General features: G+C 39.2%; 1 protein-coding gene and 1 pseudogene across 2 annotated transcripts in view; both read left to right on the top strand.

Moving 5' to 3' along the window:
• HERPUD2 (HERPUD family member 2) overlaps nt 1–5,290 on the top strand; it is a 42,735-nt gene extending 37,445 nt beyond the window's left edge. For both annotated transcript variants that reach the window (XM_070264829.1, XM_023639508.2), the window contains 4 exons: nt 94–216; nt 2,811–3,134; nt 3,824–3,938; nt 4,426–5,290. In XM_070264829.1, the coding sequence (XP_070120930.1) occupies nt 94–216; nt 2,811–3,134; nt 3,824–3,938; nt 4,426–4,587 (724 nt within the window). In that variant the 3' untranslated portion in view covers nt 4,588–5,290. The remainder of the gene's footprint in view (nt 1–93; nt 217–2,810; nt 3,135–3,823; nt 3,939–4,425) is intronic.
• Nucleotides 5,291–11,102: 5,812 nt separating this feature from the next.
• LOC111773359 (U2 spliceosomal RNA) lies at nt 11,103–11,237 on the top strand (annotated as a pseudogene).
• Nucleotides 11,238–13,440: the final 2,203 nt, after the last annotated feature.

Genomic DNA, 13,440 nt, shown 5'->3' with positions numbered 1-13,440 from the left:
CAGTGGATGACTTGTAGTTCAGAAATGAAAATTTAGAGAAATACTTTCAACTTCTAGAGCATTAAAGGACATTTCTCTATCTCTTTGTTGCAGAAATGTAGACAACCAGCTTCCCGGGCAAGCCATACCAGCCGGGTTCCCGGTGTACCCCGGTTTCAGCCCCCTGCAGATGCTGTGGTGGCAGCAGATGTATGCTCATCAGTATTATATGCAATAGTAAGTGGACTTCATTTTCTTGCTCAGTCGGTTATTTGCTTTATTTTCTTTTTCATCGTAATTAAGTTGATTTGGGATTTTATTTACTGATGTATTTCATTGGTTTTTTATAATGAGGACTTTGCTAACATCTCAGCAGATACTTTATTTTAAATTATTTGGCTAAAGGAAAAAAGGTTCACATGAGCTAAGCCTACTCTCTGCTTCTCCCTCTCTCCCCTTATTATATTTAGCAGTACTCAGATGCTTTCTTTAATATAACATTTTATCTATTTCAGAGGAGAAAACTTAGGAAAGTTTCACTGGAAGGCAGCAAATTTACATGAAGAGAGAGGAAGTTGAATGAGAAAGGGAACAGAAAGAATCTTATGTCAGGGAGGCTCATATTGATGTAGGGCTCAGTTGTGGCTCATATACTTTCTGGACTGCCCTTATTTTAATAAGTCTTGCTTCTGGTCAGTGTGGAACAATCTTAGTATGGAGTACAGTTTCTCAGCCTTCATTCTTTTTGACTTCTTTTGCATTCATTTAACATTTCTCGCTTCTCTTTAATGTTCTCCTCTCCTTGTTTCTGTTATCCTCTTCATTCTTTTTATCTTTCTGATCACTCATTTTGTGTCCTTTGATAGCCTGTTTTCCCCCTTCTAAATGGTAGCATTCCTTGTTCAGTTAGACAGGCATTTGTATACTTACCATGTGCCTTATGACACTCAGTCTCGTAGGAAAGACAGCATTCACTCCTGGGCCAGTCCTCTTGGATTTCTTTCTTCCATGACCTTAGTTGGTAGATCTCTGTTGATGACTCCCAATTTTTTATCTCCTGTGCTTTGTCCTGTGTCTCCACTTAATTGCTGGAAGATTTCTTTAGGGAAATTTACCTTTCTCCTAAATTCAGTGTGTCTAAAATTTTGACTCCACCATTGTCTTAAGTGTGTTCTTCTTTGTCAGTGACACTGTCTCTTCTTAATCATCCTCCAAACTCTTAACCTTAAACAGCTTTGATTCTGGCTTTTGTTATCCCTGAACCCAGCAACTTACCAAGATGAGTTAATATGTTGTTTCTCGCTTCTGTCCTTCCCCTCTATCTTACTTCCTACTTTGCCCAGATCTTTTCTCATTTAACACCTGTTTTACTACAATCACTCTTTCTCCTTTTAGGCTCTTTACTGTATTTCATCATACTACTGCCATGCTAACTTGCTTAACACATAATTGAGTCAGTCATTCCCCATCCCCCCAAATATCTGATGGCTTTCTTGCCTACAGTGTGAAGTCTGTCTCCTTATCCTTACTCTAGGCCTTACCCCATAAAGCTAACCTGCTTTGTGAATCTCATATCCTAGTATTCTCTTGCATAACTCCTTGGCTCCAGGGAGGCTGTTTGTTCCCTACCTCTTGCCATGGTAATAGTTGTCTTTTGAGTGACTGCTTTGTGCTTAGTACTCTACTAGATGCTTTACACCCCTTGTCTCATGTATAACCTCACAAGAACTGTGTGAGCTAAGTGGGGCTTATGGTAGCTTTCTAGTAAATCATATAATCTTATGTACATCATTTAACTTCTGAGCCTCAAGTTCTCACCTTAATGAAATAAGTTACCTATGAATCAGAATATCCATGAGGTAGGTAGTGTTTTTAGCAATTAAAAAGCCCTGTACAGATACAAGGTATTACTGTACTGGCTTAAATAGGATTTTGTAGCCTGAGGAACTTCTGTTTTATTTTATTCTGCTATCTTGACTTTTAAACTTTTTGTTGTAGAAAAATTTCATCATATGAAAAGATAGAATAGTAAAATGAATCAGTTTGTACTCATCACCCAGCATCAGCATTTATCAGTTCATGGCAATCTTGTTCTACAACTTTCCTCCCCGATGCTGGATAATTTAAAGCAAATCTCAGATATATTATAGTTTTTCTGGGAGCCTTTCACAGGAAAATTTATTTTGACTTTCAAGCAATCAGATTATTAGCAAACTTAGGACCGCAGTTCTTCATAAGTTTACAACGACCTATACCAGTGGTACCCGGATGGAGTTTCCAAAAGTCAGGATTGGGGCTTAGAGGTTGTTATCTGGGATCTAGGTAGTATTTTAAAATGCTAATACAAATCTTTTGTCACTGACAGTGGACACACAGGATTATGATCAATGTACGTTTTTAGACAAATCTTTCAAAACATGGGTCTGAGGGGAAGGTGGTTGGTGTAGGGGTATTCATCCCATGTAGAATAACAAAAGGGGCCATTAGTAAAAAGGTTTGGAAAAAGGTGTGGTCATTACCTTATAAAGTAATTTAGTGAAAGAGAGAAAAGATAGTGATTAACATGGCTGTTCTTATGCCTTCCACCTCTCCTCTACCGTCTTAGGCTACCAGGCTAAGAGAACATCCTTCCTGAGCTACTCCCACCATCAGTGTTGGCTCCGCTTTTCCACTGGGATCTGTGCTTACCTAAGAAATGTGTGCAGGAGTTGTGATAATCCATATTAGGCTTATGAAAAATACATATGGCTCCCCAGGAACTTTTGAAAAATATAATACAGTATGATAAAGGATTTTTTTCTTTTTAATATTTATTTTGGTGAATATTTCAGTCAAGCTGCAGTTTCAGCTCAGGCCACATCAAATGCCAGCCCAGCCGAGCCTGCTGCTTCACAGCCTCTAAATTTGGCACATGTTCCTGGAGAAGAACCCCCACCAGCTCCAAACCTAGTGGCCCAAGAAAATCGACCCATGAATGAGAATGTTCAAATGAATGCACAGGGAGGTCCGGTGCTAAACGAAGAAGACTTCAATCGAGACTGGCTAGACTGGATGTACACGTTCTCACGAGCTGCCATTCTCCTCAGCATTGTATACTTCTATTCTTCTTTCAGTCGGTTTATCATGGTCATGGGAGCCATGCTACTGGTTTATTTGTGAGTGATGTTCATTAACTTTCTGTGGTTTCTTTTAATTACTTTCTAAAACTGTTCAGCACAGAATCTGGCATGCGGTAGTCCGTTGTGAATGTTGAGTGAAGGAATATGAATGTTGGGCTTCAGATATCTGACACCAAAAGCAGAGCAGCTTATGTTGGATAGGAATGTTTATCAGAAGTAGATTTTTCCTTTACTGTCTTTTATAAAAATTGTTAATTCAGTTAGACATGCTCTATCAATTATTTAGAACTTGAAGAAGTGTATGATGCCCTCTTGCATAAGGATGTTCTTTTTAATTATAGTTATCAATAGTAAGTCCTATAGAGACAGGTCAGGTTTTTTTTTCATAAGCAGACTAACTTTCCCTTGCTCCCCTTTCCCCAAGAGGCAAACAGATATCTATTTGAAATTCATTTTGAAAAATATCAAAAAAGATTTTATGATTCTTGATACTTAATATCTAGCCTAAAGCCAATTAAGCCCATGATAGACTTTTAGACTTAAATTGATTCTTGTTTTGCTGTCATTGCTTTAAGAGGGGTAGTTCTTGGCCCAAAGCAGGAGATTTGATCTTTTCATTTGTTATAGTTCTAATCACTTTTCTCTTGTAGGATACTAATGTTTTGTAGTATTACAAATAAAGACAGTTGCAACTTATTTTCTTTTCTCTTTATTTTACTGAACAGACACCAAGCTGGATGGTTTCCTTTTAGGCAAGAAGGTCAACAACAGGCTCCCAACAATAATGCTGAAGTTAACAATGATGGGCAAAATGCAAACAACCTAGAACTTGAAGAAATGGTATGCTAATGAGGTTTTTGTACACTTGAAATCTAGATGTTTCCTCAACACTGTGTGAGCCCAACATCATAAAAGAGTCTTGGAGTATGCCATAAGTATTTGTGGATGGCACCTGAAGAAAAGTTTAACTTTTTATAAATTGTGTGGTTTCATCTGGGAGAACTTAGAATATAATAGTGAGTCAGTCATATATTAGAATTAAATGAGAAGAACTAACATTCTTCCTGAAAACAGTCTAGAAAGAAAATTATGCACACAGTAAGAATTTATTGCATTAAATTGTCAGTTATCGTTTTGAACTTGAACACTGAGGAATTTATCACTTTTGGACTTGATAAAGATTTCTGATGGCCAGATAGTACCATTTCCTTATTACATGCTCATATTCCTTCTTTCTATAGGAAGGAACTTAACTCTCTTTTTCTGTCGTGAGTTAATGCTAGCTGTTCAGATCACTTAGGAGTATGTTTCTTGTTTTGTTTAAAAGGAGCGTCTCATGGATGATGGGGTTGAAGATGAGAGTGGAGAAGATGCAGGTGAAGATGCCAGTGCGCTTCAAAGGCCTGGATTAATGGCATCAGCTTGGTCTTTTATCACCACCTTCTTTACTTCACTAATACCAGAGGGGCCTCCCCAGGTTGCCAATTAGACCTGAAAAACTGTGCCAGCTGCAAAGGAGGGTCTGACTTCAGGAAAGTGTTTAAATAACAGTGCAATTTCAAAAAAATTTATTACTTTTCATCATCATGTACAGAGGTGTTTTTTTCTTTAAGCTTCTCATGCATATGAATATTTTAAGCACAAGTGAACTACTAAATTTGTGATTTTTTTTTTAAGATCCTAACAGAACATAGTGTAACAATATTAGTCTTCCAGGTTTTACTAATTTCAATTATGTATATTATACCAAGACAGACCTGTTTGTGCATCTTATTTCTTTAGAGAGCTGCTTCACATATAAATGTCTATAGCTTATAGTCCAGCCCTTCAATATGTAATTTGAATAAATATGTCTATTTTCTGTGAATTATCCCGAAATTTTAAACAGAATGACCTTATAGTTTTTAATAAAGAATATTATTTACCTAAAATGTGCTAGTAGCATCTTGCCCAGCCATAAAGCAATAAACTTCTCAATGATCTTACTTTTGACATTTGAATAAATAATGGAAACTTTATATTTTAAGGGCATGTATCCCATAAATTGGAATTAGTACTTTTAAAAAAAAGGCAGCTCTTACTGGAATTAATAGTCATATAAAATGTTTGATACAGGCAGTACTTTTATAAAATAAGATATGCTGGAAATCACTCCCTGTAATTTTTTTAAATAAAAAGTCAATTATGGTAAATTGTCTCGTGATATTTGTTCAAACTCTTCAATAATCTACCCATTACATGCAAAAATCTGTGTAAATTTCAGTAGTTGTTGGGAGGAATTGCTGAAGTCTTCGAGGTCATTTTCACCTCTTTCTGTTCCAGATGGTTATCTCCTGTTTCTGAGTTTAAAACCTCAACAGTTTATTTAAAAATCCTTGTGAAAGCCAATTCAGTATTTCATGAGAAAGAAGTAAGTTTCTTATAGGGTAGCTAATTAAAATTGAACAAATGAGGAAGGGAGAACTTATCATGGAAGGACTTTATCACACGAAGTGTATTATAAAGTTATGTGTGGTGCTGGTGCAGTAATATATGATTAGATAATAGAATAAAACAGAAGATAAAGAAACATCCATGAATTATTCTGTAATTTGTTTACTTATAGTGATAAAGGTTTCAAGGGATAACTGGTTAACCTTTTGAAAAGTAAAATTAAGTTTGTGTTTATAGATTTCAATCAAGACATCATGATTGAGTATGAGCAATTGAACCGTGGAAATACTAATAGAAAATATGGATGAATACTTGTATAATATTGGGATGAGAAAAATGCATTTATGGCAGAATCCCTAAAAGAAAAGGTTGCTAGGTATATAATGTTTTGACATACGTACTTAAAAGGCAAACAATTAGGGAAAAAGGTAAAGGTAATAAGTAAGTCTTAGATTCAGGAAAAAAAAAAAGACACCCCAATAGGAAGTGGGATAGTCTCTTAGTCAGCTTGGGCTGCTATAACAAATTACCAGACTGGGTGGCTTAAACAGCAAACATTTATTTCTCACAGTTCTTGAGGCTGGCAGGTCCAAGATCAAGGTGCTGACAGGTCCAGTGTCTGGTGAAGGCCATCTTCCTAGCTTGTAGATGGCCGTCTTCTCGTTGTATCCTCACATGGCAGAGAGCAGAAGCAAGCTCTCTCCCATCTCATAAGGAAATTAGTTCTATTCATGAAGGCTCTACCCACAGGCCCTATTACCTCCCGAAGACCCCACCTCCTAAGACTATCACATTGAAGGGTATGATTTCAATATATGAGTTTTGGAGGACACAAATATTAAGTCCATAACAGATACAAACATGAGCAATAAACATGAAAAAAAAATGTAATGTGCACAAGTTAAAATGATCAAATTGGTAAGATAATAATGCTCAGTGTTGTTGAAGCTGTAGGGGAGTGTAATACAGTATATATAACCTTTCCAGCAAGTATCAAATTTTCAAAATGTGTGCAGAATCATTCACTGTCATCCTATTGTTCCTGGAATGAAGATCAAAGTCCTTAACAGGGCTTACAAAGTCTTGAAAGTTTGGGTCTTTGCCCCTCTCAGTCTGTGCTCCCCCTTAATACCTCTGTTTTACCTGGGCTAGTCTTCCAATTCCAGCTCTCTGTCTTTCCAGCCCCAGGACTTTTTAAATTGCTGTTGTTTTTGCTTGGAACACAGTCCCTTCCATCTTTGCTCTTGTCATGCTTACTAATCATTCACCAGGTCTCAGCTAATGCCCGGTTCTTAGGGCAGCTGTTCTCTAGTAGCACTATTCTTTGCACTTAACACCGTTGCATTTTTCATTTATTTCCTTATTTGTCTCTCCCACGAGATATGAAGGCTATAAAACTTGGTGAATATATTTATGCTCATTATTATATTCCTGGTCCTAGAGGAATGCCCAGTAGTTAGTTCGATACTGAATGAGTGACTGAAAATGTGCATACCCTTTGAATCAGCAAAGTTTGAAAGGATATCAGGCATATGTGAGATTAGCTTTTAAGACATTCATTGCATTGATTATAATAGGAAGAAATTAGAACTAACATGTTCAACAGGGTGAGCTATGGTACATTTGTATGCTGTTCGGGTCCATGATTAGGGATGGCTTGTTTCAGGGCTGATGCAATCATTGCATCCAGAGGGAAGGCCTGGATTTTAAGCCGGGAGCTAAATAAATAAACTGTCAAAGCTGGAAGAAAAGCTGTATAAGTCAGATCCTAAATCAGACCGAGTGAGTAGAGTAAGAATGCAGAGATGGTTATGAGATTGAGCAGCCTCTTTTCTTCTGTTGGGGGTTGGGGAGGGGAGAACTGGAGCTGTAGGATTCATAGAGGGGAAGTGGAGGACGCCCATCTGGAGGAGATGAGTAGGTCTCTGCCTCCTCAATGCAGGTTAGGGCCTTAGGAGACAGATGCTAGTCAGAGATCGCTCCTGTGCAGGAGTGTTGCTAACGGTTCTAAGAACCCTGGAATGTGTTACCTGATTTTAATTATTTTCCCTACATTGTTAATTCCCTCGTGTTAGTCTCACTTTTGGTAAGTCTTTGTCGAAAACTGCAGCCCAGTGTCTGCTGCGTTTTGGAAGATTCAGGGAGGAGCTGTGTCCATACTGGGGCCAGATGGTGCCTCGAGGGCGTTGGTAGCTTGGAGGTGGTTTCCAGATGGCAAAAGAGAACAGGAGCCCAGACACTGGCCTCTAGGCCAAATGGTGACCAGCAAGAATCAGCATGGATTTGAGGGATATAACACTTGCCAGGACTTCCTCCATTACTTACACATCACTTTCTACAGCCCAGCAGTGTGAGAGGGTTGGATTATGTCCCAAGGGGAAAAGGAAAGGGTGATCCTGAGGGCTGGAGAATTGGAGCATTTTCACCACAGTTTGGTGGCAGAGTTTATCGTTATTCTAACTAGTTTCTCTGGCCCGGGCTCCATCGTCACTTTTGAAACCTGGCTTTTCAAATTAGGGGACTAAAGGCCATGTTTAGAGCCTCATTTGTACAGCCCCAGTGGCAGTTTTTGCTTCACTGTTAAAAGACTAAGGTATGTTGACTTATATGTCAGCTTTCTGTAAGTCTGTGTAAAACAGACTCTAAGGCCTGTTGTATCTGGAACTGTGTTGCTGGATCTGCAAAACCACACCAGGCTCTGGAATATGGTGTTCTGAGTGTTTCCTGGGAGTGCCAATGTGGCTGGCTGACTCAACCTCCACGTGGCATCACTCACTCTAAGAGCAGCTTGGGAAAGTGAAAGAAACTGGCTGTATGGTGTGTACAAAGCACATCTATTATATATCCTACACATTAATATTTTGGATGTTTCAACATTTAAAAATACTTAAAAATTTTTTGAATTTTTTTAATGTGCTAAGAACATTTAACATAGGATCCACCCTCTTAACAGATTTTAAAGTGTACAATACAGTAGCATTTAAAAACATTTAAACAGGGGCCGGCCCCACGGCTGAGCAGTTAAGTTTGTACACTCTGCTTCGGCAGCCTGGGGTTTCGCTGGTTCGGCCCCTGGACGCGGACATGGCACTGCTCGTCAGGCCACAGTGAGGCGGCGTCTCACATGCCCCAACTAGAAGGGCCCGCAGCTAAAATATATACAACTATGTACTGGAGGGTTTTGGGGAGAAAAAGCAGAAAAAACCCACATTTAAACAAAACATTTAAAAACAGAAATGTTGCTTCTTGAATGTAAGTATTATGGAGCAGTGCAAGCCTTTTATTAAAATACTATAGAATCTTTGAAATAAAGTTTTTTCTTACAAAGAGAGCTCAGAATAATTAGAGTTTCTGTTTCAAAGCACCTGGAGCTTCTCTACTGTCGAGGAGTCTTAGTAAGTGGAAACCTTTTCCCAGTACAATGAGGCCTCAGCCCTAATGTGGGGAAGGCAGTAAAGATCTGTCTCCCTTTTCCAGAGCAAACCTCCGTGGTTACTGTCTCACATCACACTTGGGAGATAAACTCTCTAGACCCTACTCTAGGGGACCAGTTTCGTAAGTCTTCGTGCCAAAGCTTACTCACTTGATCCTGCTGCTAAATTTTGACTTTTACTCCAGTTGATCTTTTTTCTAAAATGAGCATGAAACCAATGCATAAAGTATTTCATGTGGTACAGTGTGCCATTCCACCCAAGTGCTCCAGGGCAATAGGGAAGCTGAGGAAACTAAGATCTGTATAGGGTCTTTACCAGTGACCTTCACAGAGGGGGCATAGGGGAGTGGCTGCTGTTAGTGTTAATTAATAATAAAAATTACTATAATGCTTTAAAAATTGTTATTACAAACATTTGAATATTTGCTATATTCCTGGCTCTGTGCTAAGTGCCATAGCTGCATTTAAAAATAAGTCCTTAAGACAACTCAAGGTAGGTATTACTGTTACTGCCATTTCCCAGATGAGGACACTAAGACTCAGAGAGGTTAAATAGCTCACCTAAAGTCACATACTAGTAAGTGACAGAAACGAGATTTGAACTCAAGTCTATTTTACTTTAGAACTTGAACTCTTTTAAATTAATTATTCAAATAAAGCATATGGAGAGTTCAGCTTCCAGTAATGGGTGGTGAGCTTGTTTTGCACCAACCCCTCTGCCCAGAAAGCTAGAAGAGTCAGAATATATGTATCTATTAAGGCATCAGAGAGCTATCAAGAAAGCAAGGGCCAATATTCCGGATAGATGAGGCCTAGATTTGGTGCCACTTTTTCCCCTCAAACACTTGTCAATTCAAGGGCAAGAAGCTGAGCAGAATTTTTAGAAAACTCATAGGAAACAAAAATTAGAGTTTAGGATGCACCAAATAGAAGTGGCCTTTAAACACACCAGGCTTTCTACTGGGACCCCAAAGGGCCACCCCTGGAATACAGGTGAACTGGAAATGTGCCTGTCCTCACAAGGGCTGAAGCCCAGCCTCAGATGATCTCAGTACCTAAATGAATGAGGCAGTTTGCCCCAAACCTAGAGGACAGCGAGGGGCGAAAATAAATCCCCTTTGAGGGAAGATAGCATCACGCAATTTCTCAAATTCTCTCTATAATTTTTCAAAGTCTGTTAATAAAAAATAACTAGGAATACAAAAAACGTAAGATTTGACTAAAAATGAAAAAGTGAAGAAAAATAGACAGACCCTCAGAAAATTCAGATATTTAGCATTATCTGACAGAGACCTTTCAATAACTATGATTAAAATGTTAAGGGAATTAAATGACAAGATGGAGAAATTTCAGCAGAGAACTGGAACCTACATATAAAAGGAAATTCCAGAATTGAAGAATAATATAGCTGAAATTAAGAAAGTTTAAGAGAGGATTAGTGAACTGAAAGGTCGGAAAATATCCAGACTGATGCCGGGAGCAAAGGGCAGGCACAATAGTTGAAGAGATAATGGCTAAGAATTTTCCAAAATTGATGGAGCACACTGAGCCACAGATGTAAGAAATGCTACTGACCTCCAAACAGGGTAAATACAAAGGAAATCATGCCTAATTACTTCATAGTAAGACTCCTGAAAAAACATAGACAAATTTTAAAAGTAGCCAGAGGAAAATATAGGTCACTTCTGAAAGAGCAAAAATAAGTACACCTGTTAGGTGATATTTCCAAAGAGCTTAAAGAAAATAGCAGCCCACCTAGAAGAACGCAAGCAGCAAAAATATCCTTCAAAAGACATTTTCAGGCAAATGAAAACAGAATTTGTCACCATTGGAAAGTACCAAAAGTACCAAAGGAAAATAGTAACAGGTGTCTGAGCGGAATGGAAATGATTACAGATCACGGCTTGGAGGTACAGAAAGGAATTGAAAAAAAACGGAAAGAGTAAATATGTGTATAAATCTAAAGGAATATTGCCATAAAACAATAATTTTATGCATTATGGTCTTACGTATATAAAGAACTAAAATACTTGACAAAAATAGCATATAAATCTAATGGGAGGCAAATAGAATTGAGTGTTCTGAGCTTCTTGAACTGTCTTGGAAATGGAAATGGTGAAGGCACTAATTTATTTTAGAAATTGCGGCCTTTTGGCTAGGATCAAGTGTAGTATCTGTTCTTATCAGTTTAATATATTAGAAATTAAAGCAGTGTGCAGCTTTCAATTTCTATGATATTTTCTAAGAGAATAATAAAAGAATGTAAAACTAACAAGATAATACAAGGGGAATGTGAAACTGAAAAAAAATCCAAAAGAAGGCAAGAAAGTAGAAAAAAGGAGGTTAGAACAGATGGGAACAAATAGAAAACAAACAGTCAGAAGGGAGGTTTAAACCTACATGGATCAATATCCACATCAAGCATAAATGGACTAAATACTACAGTGTCAGCCTGAATAAAGAACAAAACCTTATTCTATGAGACTTAAAAACAACAGACCTTAAATGTAAGGATATGGAAAGATTGAAAGTAAAAGGATGAAAAAACGCTTCTCATGCAAGCATTAACCAACAGGAAGCTGGTGTATTTCGTATCCAAAGCAGACTTTAAGGTAAGAAGCATTACTAGAGTTGGAGGGATATTTCACAGTGAGGAAAGCTTCATTTTACCAGGATTATGCAGTCAACTTGGAGGTTCGTAAAGCAGCTCAGACACGCTGCCCCGGCCCTGCCTCACCTTGATGATGGCCCAGGAAGCTAATTCCGTCAAGAGGCACCAGACATGAAGTAAGTACTGGAGGATAAAGTGTGTGTGCATGTGTGTGGGTGTTTAGGGGAAGACACAAGGGATGGAATAGTAGCATTCAAAAGGACAAGAAATAGAACGTAATGCTTTCTTTTTATAAATAAATGCTGGTTCTGGATGCCCCCCCCCCTTTTTTGGGTCAGCATCATTAAGAAATGTTATTAATAATAGATCGCATTTACAAATGCTTACCATTCTAAGTGCTTTGAAGGTGTTAATTCATTTAATCCTCACAACAACCCTAGGAGATAGGTATCTTTATTACCTTCTCTATTTCACAGATGGAAAAACCAGCACCTGGCAGAGCAGGATTCAAAAAAAGGCAGTCCCTTGCCAAGGTCCCTCCTCTGAACACTATGCAATGCAGCATCTGGATTTTACAGTTTGTCTGACTTTTTGGATACATATGATCATACCTCTCATGAACTGTCTCTTCCACTTCGATGACGCTAGGTTGTCATGGAAATTCTCTGTGCACAAGGGGTTAGAGAGGAGCATGAGCAGGAATACATGTTTATTGGGGGTCTGCTACGGACCCAGTACTCATCTAGGGATGTCATAACAAACTTAAATGTGCCTATTATTAGCTCCATTCTAAAGATGAGGAAAATAAGCTTCAGGGACATTCAGAGAGTGAACAAGTCACACTGAATAAGAATAGAGAAGGGATTCTCTCCTGGTCCCACTCCAGGGCCTCTTCCCCATAAACCACATTGGCTTGTCATGCTACCAAATTAGAGTAAGCTAATTAAGTCTTGGCATGTTGCTCCTTCAAGATTGTTGACCTCTGCTAAATTATTAGTTAACCCCCCAGTAGCTGTGACAGGAGAGGCAGGGATAGTATCGTTGCACTTATTATTTTTAGCACTAGGTGGTGGTGTAACCCCATGTATCTTTATCGCTGCGCGCCTCAGAGGAAGTTTCCTTCAGCGCTTGGGTGCCCTGGAGGGCAGGATTCTACTTCACGGTAGGTGAGAAGGCAGAGAAGAGAGGGACCCCTCTTTTGGCCCTGACATTCTGGTCCTTGATTCTAAACTCTGGGAAAGCTGGAGACTGTGGCCCCCGTCAGCTCCAGGATGTGCAGTTCTGACCGCCTGCGCTTCTCTCAGTCTCGGGTTGAACTCCCGGCTCCACCAAGCCCTGCAGAGTACTCTTGGGCACACATATACCCACAACGGGGCTCCCCTACCTCAGAAGTCCCTGTGAGTGAAGCGAGGTTTCTGGGTATCTAGGAGCTCGGCACTGCGGTAGATGCTCAGGAGACCTCCGATTTTAAAACTCAGTAATCCTGGTGGGCTGCAGTCCTGCCCTGCTCAGCCACATTCCTAGCCTCCTCCTGCCCCCTCTGGGGACTTGCTTGAGGTTACAGAATCGTCTGCGATTAGAACTCATATCAAGGCTTTTCTGACACGCTGGCAACTACCTAAAGAACAGCCTTTAATAAAACTGTTTGGGGAGATTGTCATAAACTCGATGGGTTTAACTGTTTGACTCTTCGAAAGTGTTAAGGGCGTGAAAGGGTACCGAGGAACTGCCCAGATTGGAGACACGGCAACTAAATGCAGCGTGGGGTCCTGGACCAGAAAAAGGACATTAGTGGGACAATTGGTGGCATTTGAATATAGTCTGTAGATCAGTTAATAGCATTGCTTCAAAGTTAATTTCTTGGT

The sequence above is a fragment of the Equus caballus genome, chromosome 4 (genome assembly GCF_041296265.1).
Source record: "Equus caballus isolate H_3958 breed thoroughbred chromosome 4, TB-T2T, whole genome shotgun sequence".
In the NCBI taxonomy this organism is placed as follows: Eukaryota; Metazoa; Chordata; class Mammalia; order Perissodactyla; family Equidae; genus Equus; species Equus caballus.
This window is presented reverse-complemented; position numbering and strand designations above follow the sequence as displayed.